General features: G+C 34.2%; 1 protein-coding gene across 1 annotated transcript in view; it reads right to left on the bottom strand.

Annotated features, from left to right (window-relative positions):
* Nucleotides 1-1181: 1181 nt before the first annotated feature.
* The window catches only part of LOC107038828 (uncharacterized protein CG10915), a 28424-nt gene continuing 7179 nt past the window's right edge, over nucleotides 1182-22426 (bottom strand). The window contains exons 3-8 of the mRNA XM_015258127.1: nucleotides 21302-21526; nucleotides 12330-12960; nucleotides 11488-11586; nucleotides 9907-10157; nucleotides 7124-7453; nucleotides 1182-1781 (exon numbers count right to left, since the gene is read on the bottom strand). Of these exons, the coding sequence (XP_015113613.1) occupies nucleotides 1767-1781; nucleotides 7124-7453; nucleotides 9907-10157; nucleotides 11488-11586; nucleotides 12330-12960; nucleotides 21302-21526 (1551 nt within the window). The 3' untranslated portion in view covers nucleotides 1182-1766. The remainder of the gene's footprint in view (nucleotides 1782-7123; nucleotides 7454-9906; nucleotides 10158-11487; nucleotides 11587-12329; nucleotides 12961-21301; nucleotides 21527-22426) is intronic.

The raw sequence follows: 22426 nt of genomic DNA, 5'->3' as shown, positions 1-22426 counted from the left end.
TTTTAAAACATCGCCCACCCCTAATCGTAAGTAGTTAGATTTTCAAATTTTTATTCCGGCACTCCGGGCCGTGTCCTGGGTATAAGGCGAATTTTCAGAAAAACATGGCAACTTTGAGCTTGAATATACAATTAAGGGTAACACTGAACATAAAAAATCACACGGGACATCTTCAAGTATACGATCCAGATCACTTTTGATTATTTTCAGATTTTTCCTAGATCTTTCAAATCGATCATTATGTCGATTTCTGCTGATGCGGTGCGGCGCTTACGGCGGGACCACCGGTGTTCGTAACTTTTGCGCGACCGACGGAGTGTTAATTATGAAAAATACGGGGGAAGATACATTTTAAGTTGAGACGCCTGGGAGAATTAAGTGATCGAAGAAAAATTACTTGTCTCAAGTAAATACGTTTCAGATATTAGAAATTGTTTTCTGAGTGTAGCGATCTGAATTAATTACCGAGGAAATGAATAAACATGGCATCAATGAACATAAGAATTGCATAAAAAAAGAGATTTTTATGGAAAGTCTAGTACCATTTTTCAAGAGAGTGACAATGCATTTGATTCAGAGCACATATAGATCAATTAAATGGTTTCAGATAGAAATAAAACGGAGATTCACAAATTGACTCGACTTCAATCGAAAATTCGAGGATATATTCCAATAGCTTCCAAATGAATGAAGAATCATTAAAAAATTTGTGGATATTTCTGAATTTTCTGAATTTTTGTTTCATTGCACAATTGAACTAAAATTCACGATTTTCTTCGATTTTTCAATCCAATTGTGATTTTTCATTGACGAGATTCTCTGAAATTGTAGTGAAATGTCAGTCATACAAATCGTAATTATTTTGATGGTCTAGTAGAAATTTTCAGGAGTGATATAGCAATCGATTCTGGGAGAAAAACACATATAAAACTGTTTCAAGTAGAAATAAGACAGAGATTCACACTTTCAATGGGAAAATCAAAAATATATTTCTATAACTCCCAAATAAGTGAAGAATTACCAAAAAAATTTAAGGATATATTTCTGAATTTTCCCAATTCGATTGAATAATTGAACTGAAATTCCCAGTTCCATTGATTTTTCAACAAATTCAGATTTTCTAATGACGAAAATTCAAAGAATTCAAGTGTAAATGTTGTTGACAACCAAAAAAGGGATCATGTATTCAACTCAAGAAATTAGTTCGGGAACATTCCTTCATGTTTTTTCTCAATCTATTTAATGTACTCAATGAAAAAAAATCCAACATATTGTGAGATCCCCATGACATCCTCACCATCATTTTACAATTACTTTAACGATTAATGAATTCAATGACATCTACAAGCAAATGTTGAGGAGCTGAGTGAAATTCCTCCCCTAATTTGATTCCTAAATTCATCATTCTTTATTCGTTTTATCCTTAAATTCGCATCAATCATGTTCAAAGTAGTTTTTCGAGTATTAATGTTACGATCAACGAGCAATCAGTGCTACGTTCTTTGAAAATTCTTCCACCTTCAATCATTTTCACAATATAAATTCCACAATATTGATCATCCATCTATGTAGTGAGGCGGCAGTGATGATAGCGAACGTAAATTCTCTCTTTTATGTAATCTGTATCGAACAGATTGAAAATGTACAATTAATCAACGAATTAAGTGCATGTGCTATGGAGTGAATGACTGGATTGTTAACATTTTTGTTACGGAATCCAGGGTTATTCACGTTCTATCCAGAGATCATGGTGATTCGACAGCGGATCAGCGTGGTTTTGTCTGGAAAATGTTTACAAGATTAATTGAGTTTACGGGGATCGAGGGGAGAGAAAAATTTCAACTGGAGATAATTTTACTTCGATGTGAAAGCCTTCCTCAGTGCTCAACATAAGAGCAATGAGGGCTACTGATTTATTCTTAAGGAGAGACTACTATGAATTTTAAAAGTCGCGGGCGATCGGAATGAGCTGTCTCATGCATTGAACATCGATTTCTCTCTATATTATAAAAATCCAAATCAACTTCTGGTGATGAAAATTTGGTACTGGAAATTAAGACTTTAAAATTAAGGGCCATAAGGGTCATGAGGGTTAGAATAAGGGTAACGAGGGTCAAAATAAGGCTCATGAGGATGAGAATAAGGGTCACGAGGGTCAAAATAAGGGTCGCAAGGGTCACGAGGGTTTGATTGCGCGTCATAAGGGTCAGATTAAGGGTCCAAATAAGGATAAGAAAGGTCAGAAATTAAAGGTCTAAAAAAGGATCGCAAGGTTCAGAGTGAAAAAAGGTCATGAGGATCAGAATAAGGGTCGCGAGGGTCAGGGTTTGATTGAGCTTTGCAAGGGTCAGATTAAGGGTCCAAAAAAGGGTACGAAAGGTCAGAGATTAAGGTTTAAATAAGGATCTGAAGGCTCAGAGTAAAAAAAGGTCATGAGTATAAGGGTGACGAGAGTCAAAATAAGGCTCATGAGGATCAGAATAAGGGTCACGAGGGTTAAAATAAGGGATGCGAGGGTCAGGGTTTGATTGAGCGTCACAAGAGTCAAATTAAGGATTCAAATAAGGGTAAGTAAGGTCAGATATTGAGGCCTAGATAAGGGTCTGAAGGGTTAGAATAAAAAAGATCATGGGAATAAGGGTGACGAGGGCCAAAATAAGGGTAACGAGGGTCAGGGTTTGATTGAGCGTCACAAGGGTCAGATTAAAGGTCCACATAAGGGTAAGAAAGGTCAGAGATTAAGGTCTAGATAAGGGTCTGAAGGATCAGAGCACAATAAGGTCATTAGAATAAGGGTGATGAGGGTCAAAATAAGGCTTATGAGGATCAGAATAAGGGTCATGAGGATCAACATAAAGATTACAAGTGTCAAAATATAAGGGTTACGAGAGTGAAAACAAGGGTCAGATTAAGGGTCCAAATAAGCGTAACAAGGGTCTAATTGAACGTCGCAAGGATCAGATTAAGGCTCCAAATAAGGGTTATGGGTGTCAGAAAATAAGGGTCCCAAGGGTCAAAATAAGGCACTCTATACATCTCTCTATGTTATAAAAATCCGAATCAACTTCTGGTGATGAAAATTTAATATTCGAAATTAAAACTCCGGAATTGAAGGTCAGAAATGAAAGGTCCAGAAGGTCAGATTGAGAGTACCAAGAGTCAGAATAAGGATCATGGTGGTCATATGGGGGTTGGCGAGCGGAGCAAGCAGGGAGCGTAGATCCCTAGTATGTATCTAAAAACGAATAATTAGTGCGAAAAAATTATTTGTTTATTGCTCATTTGCAATAAACTAGTCCAGGGTCTCCAATGTTTGAGTTACAAAGGTTTTTTTTACGAATTAGTTTTTTGAAATTCGGCTCCTACACAGCTAATTTCGTTTTATTTAATATAAAAATTTGCGTCATTCATGTAAAATATTCGATTCTTTCAGAAACATTTTTCGGACTATTTTACATGAATGGTGAAATTTTTTATTTAATAAATGAAATTGGCAGTGTTGAAGTCGAATTTCAAAAAACCATCTCGTAATTGTTATTGCACACATTCTTTCAAACATGTTGAAAAAAAACCTCTGTAGCTAAAATATTGAAAGCCCTGCACTATTTTTAACATTTTAACCGTCTACGGAGCAAAAGAACAATAAACAATCAATTTTTTTTGCGTTAATTATTCGTTTTTGGACATGTATAATTGATCTTCAATCTATGAGAAATCTTATTCCAATAGCCCGCGACTTTTAAAACTCATAGTAGTTTTCCATTAAAAAAAATTCAAGTTAATGTACGAGATACTGATGTTCAGTGTAATAAATGGTCGATTATTCTTTCACTTTTGCATTATGATTACTATTCCTCAGCAGAGTAAACCCATTGGTTTAAAATGCTTAAATAAGAAAAATATAATTCTATCGTTCTCTACCTCGGACGAGTTGTGTGATTTTAATGACATTGTATTCAACCGAGCGTCAGACGTTCATCTTGGAAATGCGGAGGAGATGGGATATTATTTAATTAGAAAGCCAGACCAATTTCCGATTGCATAATGCGGTTGATGATCCTTTTCGCGGAAAAACCATTCATTTTTACAACATCAAAAGATAGTTCGATGTTTGGGGAAGAGACATTACAATTTTTTTTTCATATATTAAAACCTTATTCAATTGCTCATTAAGTGGATTTTTTTTTCTAAAGAATACTAATTCTAAAGAAAGAGTATACTTCTTTCTCGGTGTAGTAAGCCCAGACTGAGCTCAATTTCTCTACTTACACCTGAGTTGTGAATATTAAAAGATGACGGAAGTGTCCATTTTGCCCACCTTCCCCTATTTCTCCTGAAAAAATTCTCTTTTTTTCTCAGCGCTTTTGGAAAATTTCTCTAATCATAATTTTGCAGATCAACAATCTGAATAATATTTTGAAGTATTACGTTTTGAGAATCCCTTTAAGAAAAATCCATGTAACTTTTTCTGTCACCGATCCATTCGGCTATAATTTAACTCCATAGGTATTACTATAGCCATAAATATTTATAGATATACTTATAAATACCGATGACTATAGGGGAGAGTAGAGCAAAATGATGCAGTCGATAAACGACTGTTTGACGCAATTCAAGCAAAAAAAAAATTTTTTTACTATATGTTCTTTTCTACAGAATAACTGTATTACGCATATGTTCTTTTCTACAGAATAGAAAGTTATTATTCTTATCAGTACTCCCAATAATAACAGAAAATTAATAAACAAAAGTAAATAAAAAAAAATATTATTGCTTGAATTGAGTCAAATAGTCGTTTTTCGGCTGTTTTATTTTGCCCCACTCTCCCCTAAATAATTGAAATTATTTAAACTTTCAGAAACCTTATTTTTTTAGGTATGAAATCGATTTCTAGTAAAATTCTGAATATGAATAAATTTGTTGCGATCCCAAACGAATGATTTTTATGATGGAAAATGTATTGTTTATACATTATTTATAGAAAAAGCTCATAATTTACAAAAACTGCATGTTCCAAGTTATTTCATCAATCTTCCTTCAAATGTAGACCGTCTAATTTTTTTTCAGATTTTTAAAATGTTTTCTAACCGTTCAATATCGAGATTCAAATTCAGACCTGCAAAATTTAAATAATAAAATCATTGTGAAATGGAACGGCCGGAAACTTAGGATCAAATAGAGCTCAAATGAAAGATTTGATGTTCGACTACAAAATTAGAAAAAGCATTTCACGGGAGAAAATATAGCCAAAGTACTTGGATATCCTTAAATCGAAGTGATTTCTTTTTCGATTCCTTGCTTCATGTTGCCCGTTATTTTCTGTGCGAAATTTTCGGAGAGAAATTTTTTCAGGAGAAATATTGCTTGGATCCGCTCAAAAATCAATAGAATAAAATCATACGGTTTTGTGAGGCAGGAAATTATACCGCCAGCCCAATCATCTTCCCCTAATGCTCCTCATCTCCTCGCAATCTGACGTGATTTTCTTTCTTTCAACATCGAATTCGCAATTTCCGCAATTTAACTCGGGACTACTAGATCCTAGGTGATAACTATCTTTATATCCTTGCGAATTTTTCATCCATCTCGAAGACAACGGATTTCAGGAGAGGATTTCAAGGAACTTTTTTATGGATCAGAAAATTTCCTACAGAAAATATCGCCTGGTATTTTTTTATGAAATCTTTTTTTATCGGGGTAATTCAGTAGAGCGATGCTGTAAAACGGTTCAAGTCGACTTAGCTCTTCGCTGAGTTTTCGACGGATACCTCCGAATCTAAGGGAGATGACCAAAGTTTCATAATAATCTTTTTGGTAGCTGTTAAGTTGCTCTACAGAAAAGGTTATAACAGAAATGGTGCTGGTTGCCTTCTATTCTGAAATATTTATTAAAAGTTGAACAATAGTCAAAAAATATTTAGGACAGAGATGATTAGAATTTACTTATGAACTATTAACAGCTCGAGATCGGCTGAGTCAAATCCAACCGTTTTTTTTTCATTCTGAAGGTATTTTTCAGACTGTAAAATGAGATCTCACTTTTTCAACCACCATCATTTGGTCATAAAAAAATCCTTGCCCTCATCTTCTCTTAACCAAATAAAAAAAAATATGTCTCGCAATTTTTTCTACCCATCTTGAATACAAGGAGCTTCAAGGGAGGATTTTAAGAAACTTGTTTTAAGGATCAGAATATCTCCTGCAGAAAATGTCTTCCGATATTTTTTTCATGAAACCTTTTTTTACCGACATAATTGCATATTGAGAGGCGAAATAATTAAAGTTTATGTTTTATCCATCAAAAATTCGAGATCGGCGGACATAAATCCAACGATTTTTTCATTTAGAAGTGATTTTTTCAAACTATAAAAAAAAAGTCTAAAATAAATGAAATTCCAGTTTAATTTCATTTCTAAAATGAGATTTCACTTTTTCAAACCCTATCATTTGGTCATTCAAAAAATTTTTTTTTCATCTTCTTTTAACAAAATTGAAAAAACTTTTACTTGCGAATTTTTCATTCATCTCGAAGGCTTCCAGAATAGATTTCAAGAAACTTGTTTTATGGATCAGAAAATTTCCTACAGAAAAGTTTCGATATTTTTTTAATGAAACATAATTGCATATTTAGGGGAGGATGATTAAAATTTATTGTTTAATTATTAACAACTCGAAATCGTCTGAGTCAAATCCAACGATTTTTTTTCATTTGAATGTTTTTTTTAGACAATAAAATGCGATCTCACTTTGTCAAATCCTATCATTTTGTCACTCAAGAAAGCCCTTTTTCCTCATCTTCTCCTAACAAAATAACAAAAAACCTCTCCCTGCAAATATTCCTCATATTGATAATACGTACAGGAATCCTGAACCCCTCCCCCAGCCCCTCTTACGTAATACTTGAATGCCCCCTACCGAAATGAGAAAAAAAGAACTCTTCCTTTCGTCACCTCCCCTTCTCCCCTCCCAAATTGAATGTAAATATTAATTTCAATCCCACCCACTGAATTTCTAAAAACTCAATTGAATCCCCCCTGCAAATGAATGATAAATCGTCCCCAGCCAAAATGTTTCTCACCAAAAACCCTGGAAAATGACATGAAACCTTGAATAATGAATTTACCTCATCAGGGATCTGTTGATGAGTGGGAATGGGTGATGATGGCTGTGCTGGCTGTTGTGTCTGTGTTAACCCCTGACTCTGACACGTCCCCTGTTTCCCAATTTTTAAAGTATCTTGAAGTGGTTGATTGGGATCAGGACGTCTCATGTAAGCAGCCTCCTTTTTCGGTGGAACAACAGGTTTATTCGGTGGCACTGGTGGTGGCATACCACGTGGCACCAGTGGTTTTTTACCACATCCAGCAACTGTTGCCCCATGAAATGACGATTTTAATGCTGATGCTGGTGCTGTGCCCTTTCCCTCGTTCGCAACGACTCGTTTATCAGTTGTCTGGGGAATTAACACACCACAGCCACAATGTGCATCACAATTAGTCAACATTTGTTTCATTTTTTGTTTTGTTCATTAAAGATTGAAGGTCTTGCTGTGTCCAATAACCAAGCCCATGTAACAACCGTCAACCAAACCAAATAAAGCCAACGAATTTTGCTTTTCTATATTTCTTGTGTACTTGATGGGTTTCTCGAAGAAGTGGAGTACGTGGATGCATAGCACAGATATGAGAACCATTTGTTTGCCGAAGGTATTGTGGATTAAAAGAAAAATAATTAATGAAATGAATACAACGAAGCAGAAAATAATATCTCGATTTTTTTTGCGTTTTCTCTTTGCACAGGAGACTATCCCACAGGCACAGGTGTTCCCTTGGATATTCATGGATTTTTCTCATCTCCTGTACTGTTTTTTTTTTTTCGTGTCTTTGCACATGAGGTCAAGCAGGGAAATTGTTGTGTAAATAAAGCACGGAAGTGAGTTGCATACGAATATTTAATTGAGGAATTAATTTGATATACATACTAAATAATACGTCTTATGTACAATAAGTATATTCAAATTGTTTAGGGTGATTTTGGAAAAGGAGAATTATTCTACGTCTTCTACAATTCGTTTTTTTTTTTTCACTTCTAGAGTAATTTTGCTCTTCATTATAATTGTAGTGTTTTGAGGAGAGTATTGAAAGCATCTTTGGATTCAATAAAAGTTTTATGAGAGAAATAATAAGGAATAAATAGTGGGGTTACAACTGCAGTCTCATTAAAAAGAAAAATACCAACGGAAAAGCAGTGCAAAAATATTTTCTTCTCGCTAGGTCTAGTTACCAATGAGAGTGCAGTTGTAATGATCAGCTTAAATAATACGTAATTGATGACTGTTCAATGGTGATGAACAGAGTTAATCTGCATTTGCTAAAATAACTTTCAACGAAATAATTGAGGGAAATTATTCGTGGAGAATACAATGTTCGTAAGTACTCATTGGTTGCTAAGGGATAATGAACAATAAGACTAGAAAATTTCTAACATAATATCAAGTTTAAATAGACGATCTGTCGATCGCGGTTCGTTGATTCAATAGTGAAGTTGTGAAACGTATAAATAATGTATTACGTTTTTGTTGGATATAAGAATATTTTGGAGACGAGGGTTTCGAAGGAGAAAGTCGCGACATTTTCTTCTCAATCCACTCGTTAATAAGATGTTCAAACAATTAGTCAGATTATAAATCAATTTACAACGTTTTACAAATTCACTACTGAATTCAACTCGAAAGAAACTAAAACTTTAAAAAATGGAAATTACGGTCGAGGTTTTTTTATGTCTCTTCTAGTCTCTCATATTATCATGTGTGTAATTATGTACAAATATGATAATGAACAATAAGACTAGAAAATAAATGATCTATCGATTGAATTTTGTTAATTTAATAGAGAATTTGTGAACGTGAAAATTTAATTAAAATGTTTTTGTTGGGTATAAAAATATTTTGGAGACGAGGATTTCGAAGGGGAAAGTCTCGACATTTTTTTCTCAATTCCCTCATTAACAAAATGATTAAAAATTAGATGGTGAATTAATTTCCAACGTTTTACAAACTCACTACTGGATTCAACTCGAAAGAAACTAAAACTTAAAAAAATGGAAATTACGTTTGAGGTTTTGTTCTCTTCTAGTCTCCCATATTATAATGAACAATAAGACTAGAACATTTCTGACAAAATATGGAGTTAAAATATATGGTCTATCGATTGAATTTTGCTGATTTAATAGAGAAGTTGTGGAACGTGAAAATTTCATTAAGATGTTTTTGTTGCATATAAGAATATTGTGGAGACGAGTGTTTCTAGAGGAAATGTCTCGACATTTTCTTCTCAATCCACTAATTAACAAGATGATCCACCAATTAGTCCCGTGAGAAATTCATTCGTAACGTTTTACACATTCACTACTGAATTCAACTCGTAACAAAGTAAAAGTTTAAAAAAGGTGATGAAGTTTGACGTTTTTCACGTTTCTTCTAGTCTCACACATTATCATATGTACTCTTATGTATATTAACAATAAATTTTAAAAAAGAAGAAATAATATATTTATATCCGACTTTACTCCCTCAAATTACGTAATCCTAGTGATTTTACATAAAATAAAAATTTAATCACATGGAAATAATGCAAAAGAAAAATATTTGCATCGAGTTTTGGAGACATTATAGGTACATTTGAAAAACAAAATCTGGAAGACTTTCTTCCGTGCATGAATACAGATGCCAGATAATAATGAATAAGGAATAGATACATGCAATTATGTTTGCAACGTGGCGAACCAATACGTCACGTGTCCTTTGCATAGTCGAAAAATAAACAACGATGATTATAAAACAGAGGAGAAATGAACAGAAGTCATTTAAATTAACGTGGATCGAGTAGAAAATTGTTGATGGATTACCTGGGGCTCGGGGGCCGATGTATTTGTATCACCAACATTTTGAGGACCAGCAGTTATAATGTTAGCTGGCACTGCTGGCCCAGGGGGTACTGATCCTTGTGATGAGGTGACTGGTGGTGCACTGTCATTTGTGATAGTGCCAGTCACTGGGGGAGACGGTGCCTGGGTGATAGAGGCTGGAGCGACAGCTGAACCGTACGTCACACCTCGCATTACTTGACGCGGTGTCACTGATCTTGCGATACCAGTTGCTGGAAAAAATAAATGGAGGGAGTGATAAGAAATGGAGATGAACCAAATATAAATGAATGATGAAGTCATATTTATGAAGGAGCTTCATTGCCTAAACGTAAGATTGAGGGTGCCATTGACTTAATTAATTATTAGAAATGAGTGCGAGGGCAAGGAATATAAATAAATACTTGGGAGAATGTGATTTCGAAGGTTCATTAATATTTTTGCTGTTGGAAAAATTGAAATTTCATTGATAGTTTAATAGTAATTGTCAGGAAAATGACATTGAATTCGATAAAAGTGGATAAAAAATTATTCAGTTTGTAATGTGACTAAAAATTTAATGGAAACCCAAATTTTGTAATAGCAAATCATAAATATTCACTGAAAAATTACACGGAATTTTCAGTGATGAAATTTCTTGAAATTTCAGTGGAAGAATGCACTTGATGAAAATTCCCAAAAATTTCACTGGAAATTTCATCCCAAAAATTTCAATAGTGTCGTGTATTTTCACCATCTACATCTGAAAGCTTGGTCAAAAAAATTTCAAAACTTCTTGAAACATCCTCCACTTTGGTTTCAAGAATAAAATAAATAAAAACCGATGAATTTAGAAAATAAACTCAAGGAGAAATTGCACGAAACTCTTCAACCTTTGTTTATACATTTAATTGACTTCATTGATTATTACAGATAATTGTGAAATGATATTGCAGATGTCACGAGGATCTCACTAAACAATTTTTCACAATATTTGACAAAAAAAAATCATTTTTATCAATAATTATAATTTTTGTCAAGAGTTCATACATTCCAAATGTTCAAGTCATGTTATTTAATTCTGATTCTGATAGAAATGACTCATATATCGTCCTCTACTGAATAAAAACAAAATTATTTTGCAAAAATCCACAAAATACCCATGAGATCCCCAAACTTTCTCCTCATTCTGAAATTATCTTGGGAATTAGTTCACGAAGGACAGTTTCAATATTTTATTTCTGTAGCTTTTGTCCACGTCTGAATGGGGATTTTTAATTCCTCCTTTTACTTGGTCATAAAATTCTGATCACCATCACAAATGCCCCACCGATATTTCCTCGGATAAGTCTCCTTTATTCCAAAAGTCTTCATGAAAGTTTAACGTTTCTGCTCGAGATGAAATGAAATGAAAGGCAATTCTAAAGAGACCATTGAATGGCATTGAAAGTATAATCATACTCCTTCTGCTTTATTAGTTTCAAAGTTATCGAGGATGCTCGTTTTCATTTCGCTCATGCAGTTCCCATTCATCCACGTGTCTTTTAACGGCTGATTGAATTTCAAATGAGTATGGATACTCACTTGGTCCACTCACTGGTACACTGGTTACTGTCGCTGTGGGTTGGACAACTTTACTACTGACCATTGGGGTTCCCGTACCTAGAACAGGTGCTCCTTTCACTGTAAAAATTCATTTTTTGGGTTAAAATCATCAAATGAATCAAAGCGAATCAGAGGAGAATTTTAAACATTAATAGATTGATTATAGGTTTTATCAGGTAAAATGAATTGTGGTCGTCAATAAAAAAATCAAAATAGATTCTGCTAAAACTTTCTTCTTTTAAACATTCCCTTCGTCCTAATAAATTCTGTAAATTGTTCAAACTTTTGTCAAACTCGTTGGTTTCTGGTAGAATTTTTAACATGAATAAAGTTTTCACGATTTTGAAGAGATTATTTCTAGGGTGGGAAATTAATTGTTCATAAATTGTCGATAAGAAAAGGTACAACTCTCCAATGATTTCAATTATTCTTTCTAATTTAAGAAATACACTCGCCAATTTTTTTTTCAAATTCTTTAGATGTCTCTCAACGATTCAAGAGGAAAAATTAAATTTATACCTTCAAAGTTAAAACAACACAATCATTGCCAAATGTTCGGTAATCTGGAGCCAAATGGTAGTTCTGATATTCAACTGCCAATGTTGAAAAGGATTACAACGAAAAAAACAATTTCAACGTTTGTTACTCACGTGGAATTTAACTAATTTTTCAAATGGAGAATAAGACTTTGAAAGCAAGAAACGAATAATAAAAATAATTGAAGAGAGTCCTGAGGTGTTTTGTGCACGTCCAGAACTAATCAAAAGAAACGGATCAAATCATCAAGATTATTCCTTCGAAATAAAAGAAAAAACACTAACATGCTTGTGTCGCCACCCCAGCAGGTCTCAGGGTGGGCATAGCTGCCAAATTGGCGGGTTTAGCAGGTGGTGGAGGTGGTGTTGCACCCAAGGGAGCCCTGATACCCCCACGTATCGCAGCCCCACTCTTCCACGACTCCAACTCTGCCTTCATTCTCTCCAACTCTGTCTCAAACTCCTTCGACTTCTTCTCCTCCTTCGAAAGTGCCTGTCGATACTGCTGCCTCTCCATATCAAATTGAGCCAACTGTTTCTCCAACTCTGCCTCCATCTGAAGTGACTTCTTGCTCTCCTCCTCCAGACCCTCTGCCATCGAATCAATCCTCACTTTTTCCTCACTCAGTATCTGCGCCAAATCCTCGGAACGTTTACGCTCCTCGATGTACTTCATTATTATCTTTTTTCGTTCTGCTAGGAGGAGGAGAACAATTTGTTTCTGTCTACTTTTCTCCATTTCTAGGGCTAAACTCTCCTTCTTCAATTCCATCTCCAGTCGTTGCTTCTCCTGTCTCTCGAGTTCTAATTCCTTCTTCAATCTCGTGCGCTCTTTCTCGAGGCCGTATGTTATGTCGTCACCCTGGGCCGTGTCATGCTCGTGTTTACGTTTCTCTTCTTCCAATTCTTCGATTACCTTCAATTATAATTATAAAAACTGAATTTTAAGCTTGAGCGGAGACAATTAGTCTATCAATAATGAGAAAGTGAAATCACAGGGATTCGTTTCAACTCGTAATCAGTGCTTGAAAAAATATGGAAACCTACACAGAGAAAAATTACCAAACGAGTCAAGTAATCGTGGAGTGAAGTCCGTTATATTGGGGCAAAAAGTGCGAGACGAATAGTTCATTTTTCTCGGCTCATTCGGGATAATTCACCAAACGTGAGAGTCATTTGTGCCAACACTGTAAAATTTACCATTTATTCCATGCAAAATTATTCCATGAACGTAAATCATAGGGAACTTACGTAAATTTTTTTCAATTTTCCAATCTCAAGTTTAGGACCTGAATAATTCAGTAGCGAAGTGGTCAACCGTTTTTAGTCAATTTAGTCTTTAGTTGAGTTTTCCAGAAATATTTCCGAATTTAAAGGAGATAGCAAAATTTTCATAATAGCCTTGTTTGAAACGCAACTAAAATTCCAGAACATTCTGGTCGACTATCGGCCTACTTCGAAAATCTCCGGGACCCTTCGGGTCATCAGTCATAAGTCACCGAAACACACGCGAATCAGTTTAGGCTTAGCCTCTCATCGTACAAGTCTATCTCGGGCAAATCACCTGTACAAGTTTTATATCGCACCTCACCGAGTACAGTAGCTCTTTGAACCTCACCTAGCTCACTAGTAATCAAGTACATCACCGGTCTTTGTAAGATCACCGTTTTGTTCAGTACATCACCTCTGTTAATTAACTCAGTATAAATTCAGTGACTCAACGAATTGAAAGTGAAGAGACAATCATCAATTTAATTAGACATTCAACAATTTAAGACCAAAGAGTGTAATAATTAATTGACAAAGTGGTTCGATCCCACAAAATAAAGTGTGGTTTTTAAATCCGGCTCATCAGTAATTTTCCCAACAACTCCCTCCACATTTTCATCCCACATCCACTCTAAATTTAGTCATTCACCAAACAAGCCTTTTTTGTAGAGCGAATTGAGTGCTACTAAAAAAGTTATTAGAAAAATTTTGCTATCTGTCTTAGATTTCGAGATATTCATTGAAAACTGGCCAATAGCCAAAATCGACTCAAACCGTTTGACCACTTCGCTACTGAATTCATTTATCATTCACAAACGTTTGAAATATTGCTCATTAATTAATAATTAATCGCTAAAAGTTGAAGATTTTAAATTTTTTGGAGTCGCTAATGACGTCATATAGACGGTCGAACGCTGGACCAATCACAAAATGTCTCGGGCTAACCTAACCCAATCTTGACGTGCGCCTCGGCCAATGGATGACGGCAACTCCCCACTCTCTCCACACTCGACCAATCAAGGGTTACTTGACAGTCTTCATGATGTCATGATCGAAAAATTGGTCTCGAAAACGACTGATCTTCAATCAATTATCATGAAACATCTAGACAATATTTCTCCATAATTTTAGCCATTTAGCTGTCAATATTTTATGAAGAATTGGTGCATAGGAGAATTATAAAGAATTAAGTTTCACGCAAGTTCCCTATTTCTGAATATTGCGGAATTTTTATTAAAATTAAAAATTTCAATTTTAATTTCAATTTTTCCCAACTGTCTCGGGAAAGTTTACTAAACGTCAGGGTAATTTGTGCCGCAACTGAAAACTCCAAAATTATCCCATGAGCGTGAATAATTGCTCAACATTGCGTAATCATTCGCACATGTGTAGGAATTTTTCTGCGGCGACGAACGATTTCTTCAGGCCTTTTTAAATATTAATAAAACCACATAAAAAACCTCAATAAATATGTACCGCTAAAATCATCAAACAAATCAAGTAATCGTGCAGCCTAATCCATTTCTAGATCTTTTTCATCCTACATCGGAGCAAAAAGTGGGAGACGGATAGTGCCCTGATGGAAAAAACTCCTTAAATCCTATTGGAAGAAAAAGGATAATTGGAAATAATGACATTATTGCCGTTGACCCATTATTTCCGATTCAGGTTAGTAGCGTAATACTGATACGTATGGAAAAATCCAATAGGAAAACCTAGCGAATTCTCTAGAAAATTCTATTGAGAATTCTGGAGAAAATCTATCGGATTTCTATGGGATTTCTATTGGAATTCTATTAGTTTTTTGCGCTGATTCTATTGCATATTTCATACGGAAAATTCAATAGATTTTGAATTTCTTTCTCCAGAATCCCAATAGAATTTTCTAGCTAATTCGCTAGGTTTTCTCATTGGATTTTTCCATACGTGTCAGCATTGCGCTACTAACCTGAATTGGAAATAATGGGTCAACGGCAATAACGTCATTATTTCCAATTACCCTTTTTTCTTCCAATAGGATTTAAGGAGTTTTTTCCACCAGGGTGAATTTTGCTCTGTTGACTCGGGAAAATTTACTAAACGTTAGGGTAATTTCTACCAAAACTGTAAAATTTACAATTTTTTTATTCCATCAAAAATTATCCCATAAACGTGAATAATTGCTCAATGATTTTTTTTACCAAACGCATTATGATAAATGTTCACTTTCGTCCGTCCTAGGTATCCGGTCTGAATATTACGGTAAAAAATATCACGCCAAATTATTACGGTAAATAATATAACAATCTAAATTGTTACAGGGTCCAATTATTATTGGTCTTTTTCATTACAGGAAGTAATATTGCTGTGTAATTATCTCTTTATTCGTTTTTTCAACACTATTCACAACTTTTGACTTTTTCAATAGATATTATTGAAATTATTAAGTGTTGACAGCGTTATTATTGAATAATTCGTTTTGTTCATTTTATCATGGAACGAACTGTCGAGCTAATTCTGACAGTTTTTAATAATATTTGCCGTTAGAAGGACGGTGGCGATATACAGTAGTATATATATATACCTGTAATAATAAGAATAATAATGATAATAATAAAAATAAAATATTACAGTTATAAAACTGAAAAATCAATTATTTGAAATAATAATAATTCTTTTCAGTAAAATATGATATATTTTTTTTAAGGTAAATGATAGTTTTTTTTATCTAAAAAAAAAACCTATCATCATATTTTACTGAAAAGAATTATTATTATTTCAAATAATTGATTTTTTCAGTTTTATAACTATAATATTTTATTATTATTATTATCATTATTATTCTTATTATTACAGGACAGTTCGACAGTTCAATGGTATGCTATTATTGCGTAATTATAATTATTTCGAGGCACTCTTCTCGAGCATTCGATTATAACTGACTTCTGTTGAAGAATGTTCGGTATTCCATGTGAATGTTTTGAGAAATTTCATTTTTTTTATTAATGTAACAGTACCGACTCATACATTTGGTGAGTAATCGATGATAACTGACCTCGTGTCCCTTTATTCAGCGTTGCGCTATTATTGTATTAATTTAATTTTCGGGTAATTTCCCATCGCGTAAATCAGGTTTTGTCCTTGATGTCATCTCTCTGTGTACGGTAATATTACAGTTCAATAATATCTTGTTATTCCATATTCCATAATAATTTTGGTCGTAATATTATTGCGTAATATTTTTAATCGTAGAATAATGGTTCCGGAATATTCTGATCCGTAATCTCTCCTCATGTCCTTCCCCTGGGTGCCAGAAAAAAATGAAAAAAAATATCTACTAGTGCGGGAGATTTTACTGTGTAGGGAGGATAATTTTTGCATTTGTAGATGTTTTTTTAGCGAACAAAATGAAAGATTTCCACCAAAGTTCCATTTACTTTACTTCATTTTAGTTGATAAGGGGTTGGAAGGGGAATAAAATGTAAAAACCCGACAGGGTATACAGATAATTAAACAATATATATCTTCTTATCTTAAATATAATAAATCTGTTGTCCATTCTTTGACTGCGATTCACGAAAAATGCGTGAGTGGATTTCAATGGTATTTTTACCATTACATAGTTTAGGGTCCCCGATCGGCTTTAGGCTGTAAGTTATTGCGCTACGGTGCATAGTTTAGAATGCACCGCAGAAACTTCTGAAAAATTCTGGAATATTCTCGAGTTTACGAGATTATTTTTGAAATTTCTACACTTTGAGAATATTTTCGGGTTTTACAGAAAGTTTGAGAAAATTCTTTGGTTTCACAGAGAGTAACAAAGAACTCTTGAATTTTCAGTTGTAATACCACTAGTGCTTCAAAATGATCGGATATTTTCCGATAGCTTCGTTGCCTAGGAACGATTGTGTCAAATTTTACAGGTTAAAAATTTTTGTGCAAAATTTTACACACTCGATCCTAGGCAGGGAAGCTTGAGGAAAATATCCGATTAACGCGGCTCGAGCGTAGCTATATACATAGGGAAAAGCAGGGATTTTTTGAGACATCCCCACGCTCTTACGACTGAACCAAAAAATATAATCCTTAGCTAGAAATGTAGCTTACTTTACCTGGCTGCGGCTGAAATAGATAAGAAAGTTTTTCTCTATTGAAAAATGATGCGAATTATAATGTAAATATGCAAGCTGGTTTAACACATAACCCCCGCCATTGGAGACAAGTTCACAGCGCTTTGGCTGTCAAACCAACTCACAGGTTTGTATTATGATTTACCCCATTTTCCAACTGAGAAACGATCTAGGATCCACTTCAGCCGCAGTCGGATAAAATAAGGTACATTTCTAGCTAAGGATCATATTTTTGGTTCAGTCATAAGAGCGTGGGGATGTCTCAAAAAATCCCCGCTTTTCCCTATATATATAGCTACGCTCGAGCCGCGTTAATTTTGAAGCACGAGTGGTATTTGACGGATTAGTTTTCCACTCGGATTTCGGTCAAGCAGAGTGCAGTGGACAGCATCCGGATACATTTACACAGCCATACATTTACAACCCACTTTTTTGTTCATCTGTCACACAGAATATTAAACGTGAAATGCGTTGAAAGATGAGAAATATTTGAAAAGCTACTAGTGAATTTCCGTCAGAAATTTTTTAAAAATGTCTGAAATAAAACTGTTTGACAACCTCAAATACTGCACTCTGATTGGCTGAAATCCGAGTGAGAAAAATAATCTAGAAAATTTGAAGGAATTCTCGGGTTTTCTAAAAAAAAATTGTTTGTTTCAATTCAGTTTGTTTCAATTCAGCAATTCAATTTCAAATTCTGATTGACTAGTTGTGTACCCCGGCTTCGCCCGAGCAGAATGAGAGAAAATTGAACACCGGGATTTTGGAAAATTCCTGCCATTAAAAAAACACCTCGATGTTTTCAACTTTTCTAGAACCCGCGAAAAGTCAAGAAAATTTGAGGATTTTGCAAAGAAAATGAGAAAATTTTCGGGTGTTCTAGAACAGTCAAAAACATTGGGGTGTTTTTTTTCAATTCCAGGAACTCTTAAAAATCCTGGTATTCAAATTCCCTTATTCTGAACGGACGAAACCGGGCCACACAGTTAGTGTAAGATATTCTCCGCAGAAAATATTTTTAATTGAATTACAGGTTCGATCCATGATTACCTTTCGTACACTGAGAAAAAAAATTTCTAAGAAATAGAAATTCTATGATTGATCCAAATCGTTCATCGATTGAATAGTCGCAAAAGAAAATGCTATTGTAAGAAACAAATATCGATTTAATTTTAATGTTTTCGATTGAAAAAGAATGAGATCAGTTGTCTAAACTTTTTTTTTGTTGCTATCTACTTTTCAGTACATACAAAGCAATGTCTGTATTATCAGATATCTTCTTCGAATAAAGCATATAATTATCCAATTTATCAGCGTCACGATATCCCGCAAAAGAATATCTGTTCGATTGAAAGCAGAATTCATAGATGCAATAAAATATTCATTTGGCCTATGAGGAACATATTGTTGGATACTCATTGATGCGAGACTTTCGCGAAGCGCAGTTTCTTGTTTACGACAAACGCAATTCTTCATCATTTGAACTGATTATTTTTCCATTGCAATTGTGAAAAAAAAATTATTTGCGCCAAATCCGAAGCGTTTGAACTAAACCAAAATTGAATTGTATGAAATCGATTTTGTCGCAAAAACAAGTATTTTCTAAATTCGATAGAATAAACAAAATATACTATACTATAACAAAATCGATTTCATACAATCCAATTTTGGTTTAGTTCAAATCGATATTTGTGTCTTACAATAGCATTTTCTTTTGCGACTATTCAATCGATGAACGATTTGGATCAATCATAGAATTTCTATTTCTTAGAAATTTTTTTTCTCAGTGTATAGTAAAATTTGCTGCGATTTTCTAGATACTTCACGTATGAAAAAATCGTATTGAAATTTTCTATACGAATTGCGTATAAAAATTCTATAGGATTTCCGTATATGATATTCAGATATTTCTATACAAATTATTTCTATACATAAATTTTTTCATGAATTTTTATTTTCATACGAAAGATGTCTAAACGCGCCAGAGAAAAATGTAGAGAAATGTTGCAACTCCATACGAAATGTTTCTATACATGGGGAAGTGGATCGTATAGGATCAAACCTATAGAAATCGTATAGAAATAATTTGTATAAAAATATCCGTATAGAAATATCCGAATATCATATACGAAAATCCTATAGAAATCCTGTACGCAATCCGTATAGAAAATTTCTAAACGATTTTTTCATACGTGTTCTTATTCAACTTTTCCCTCCATGATAATGATGACAAAAAAATCAATCGGAATCTCATTTATAACTTTGACTTCCTTCCACGGAAAAATCCTCATGAAATACCCTACCAGTTCGAGGGATTTTGCTGTGCAGGGAGGAGAATTTTTAATTAACAGATGTTTTTTTATTGAACAAATCGTAAGATTTCCTTCACAAAAAGTTTTTCTATTGAATTATAATTTCACTCCACGATTACTTTTCGTATAGTAAAATTTGCGATTTTCTAGATATTTTTTATTCAACTTTTTCCCCCGTATAACGATGATAACAAAACAATCATATGGAATCTCATTTACAACTTTAACTTCCTCCTGCGGAAAAATCCTCATGAAAACTGATATATTTGACATGACATTCAAAGATATCTATTAAAAACTGACATCGAAATTCAGCTGATTTGTCAAATTTACTTTTTATTTAAAAATATTCTGCGCGATATTCGTAACTGAAGAGTCGGTTATTTCCATACCTGATGAGATTGTGAAGTGGTAAATGTTCAGATGGAATAATGTAAAAATGTTAATGAATGGTTCGTTAAAGTTGATAAAGTAATTATCCAGATAATTAGCAATCCTGAGAAAATTGGAGAGACTTAACCACTCCTCCATTGAATTCAGATAAGTTGGAACCAAGTTGATGAAATTTGTATAAAAGTTCAAGGAAATTAATCGAAGATAATGGTCATTTTGGCAGTGCTACAGAATATATTATTGCAAATTTTCGCATGTAATACCACTCGAGCTTCAAAATTATCAGAGATTTCCTGGTAGGTTGGTTGCAAACAACCAACCAAGAAAGGAAGGAAGGAGTCAAGTTTTTTCTGAAAAACTTGACAATACCTGATCAATTTTGAAGCTCGAGTGGTATTCGGAAGAGAATTTTTCCATCCAAATTTCGGCCAAGAGAATTGCACAATGAGACAAAATCCATCTATCAGTTCCAATGAGGGGCTCATTCGACCAGGAAATCTTTTGTTTTTCATATATAGTATATCAACATTTAAAAATACCAGCTGAATTATCAAAAATTATTAGTAGTAATACCCCAATAGCTTCAAAATTATCGGCTATTTCCCGATAGCTTCATTGCAAACAAATGAAGGTGTCAAGTTGTGCAGGTCAAAAAATCCGGAGCGCTTTTCTGCAAAACTTAACACGATGGTTTGTTTACAGGGGAGCTTGAGGGAAATACTCGATTAATTTGGAATCTCGAGGAGTATTTGTCGGATTATTTTTCCCAATCGGATTTTGGCCAAGCAGAGTGCAGTGGACAACATCAGGAGGTGAATTCGGGAAGATTTGAACGAATTATGTTGATAGAATAACCCGATTTCCATATACTGTCAAATATAAGATTCTATCTGCAATGAGCCGAAAAAATGAAGAGCTACTGCGAAATATTCTGGTAAAAAAATGGAGAACTTCGAAATCTCCAAAGCTAGGAGAAATTATCCGAAATAAAGCTGTCGGCTAGCCTCAAATACTGCGCTCTGATTAGTCAAAATCCGATTGGGAAAAATAATCAGTTGAATACTGTGTTGACTATATAAAATAGGAGTCGAATAGTGGAATTCTATTGGCTGAAATTTGGATGGGAAGAATTCTCGTAATAATTCAACATTTCTCTCGATAATGCAGTACATACCGCTCTATGCCGGATTTCCGCGTCCTCCAACATCTCCACCATTCGTCTCTGGCAGGCTTTCTGTTTGAGCATCCTCATATTAAAATCCGGAATCTTTCGTTCGATCTGATCATTGTCATTCCGGATTACTCCCCCGACAATTGCAACGTCTCGTGCCAGAGCCACATGGGGATCAGAAGTACCACTCCGATACCGGGAATTCAGCAGATGCTTCATCTTCTCTGACTTGAAATTAATAAAATAACCCAATCAGCGTCAGACCATCACAATCTGAGATTCAAAATTGATTCAATTGCCCCAGTTCTCCGTCACCAAGCCCCATAAACCATTCATCATTGCTTTATAGTTATCAAGTATTCAGGATCACTCTGCAGAGTGCAATAATACTGGTGGCCCGAGTTTTCCCCCGTTGACAAATTCCCGGACCTTTTTCCTCGTCAATTTTTCCCCGGTGAATTTTTCCCATTGAAGAATTCCCGCAAATTTTTTCCCCGCCAATCCTTTCTCCGCTAATTGTTCTCATTGAGATTAATTTTCCTTACGAATTTTTTTCATGCGGAACTTTGTTTGGAGTTTTTCTTCCGAAAACGCTAATTGAATTTCTTTTTCTTTCTCTTAGAAGCAAAAACATGAAGAAATTAATGACAAAAATCTTTTTTTTTCATTCGCAATTGTTTAGTCAATTCACTGTTCACCGACCAATATTAATATGTACATTTTAAATTGACATTCAATTTTTTGTATGTTGCTGATTACATTGAAAATAAATAATTTTGGCTTGTTAGAATTGAATTTTATTTTAACGAAAAGGTGTGTGTAAATTATTCATAATGTTCAGAAATTGTTGATTTCAAGAAAATAATGGATATTACGAATATGTCTGACTTCATATTTTTCATGAAAATTTCACATGCGTTTTTTTCTAGAGAACATTGGAACTTTTCTGGGGAACTTTTTTTTTGGGGGGAAAATTTCCAGGGGAACAATTTTCCAGGGATTTTTCTCCGGGGAAAAATCCGGAAATAATAATAATAATAATAATAATAATAATAATAACAAGCAGGGATAGCAAGCATATCATAGTGAGCATGTAACTGAGTGATGTTTTGATGCTTTCTTCGCCAT

Source organism: Diachasma alloeum, unplaced genomic scaffold, assembly GCF_001412515.2.
Source record: "Diachasma alloeum isolate Michigan unplaced genomic scaffold, Dall2.0 Dall_scaffold_00288, whole genome shotgun sequence".
In the NCBI taxonomy this organism is placed as follows: Eukaryota; Metazoa; Arthropoda; class Insecta; order Hymenoptera; family Braconidae; genus Diachasma; species Diachasma alloeum.
The sequence above is the reverse complement of the archived record's forward strand: the minus strand, read 5'-3'. Positions and strand labels throughout refer to the sequence as shown.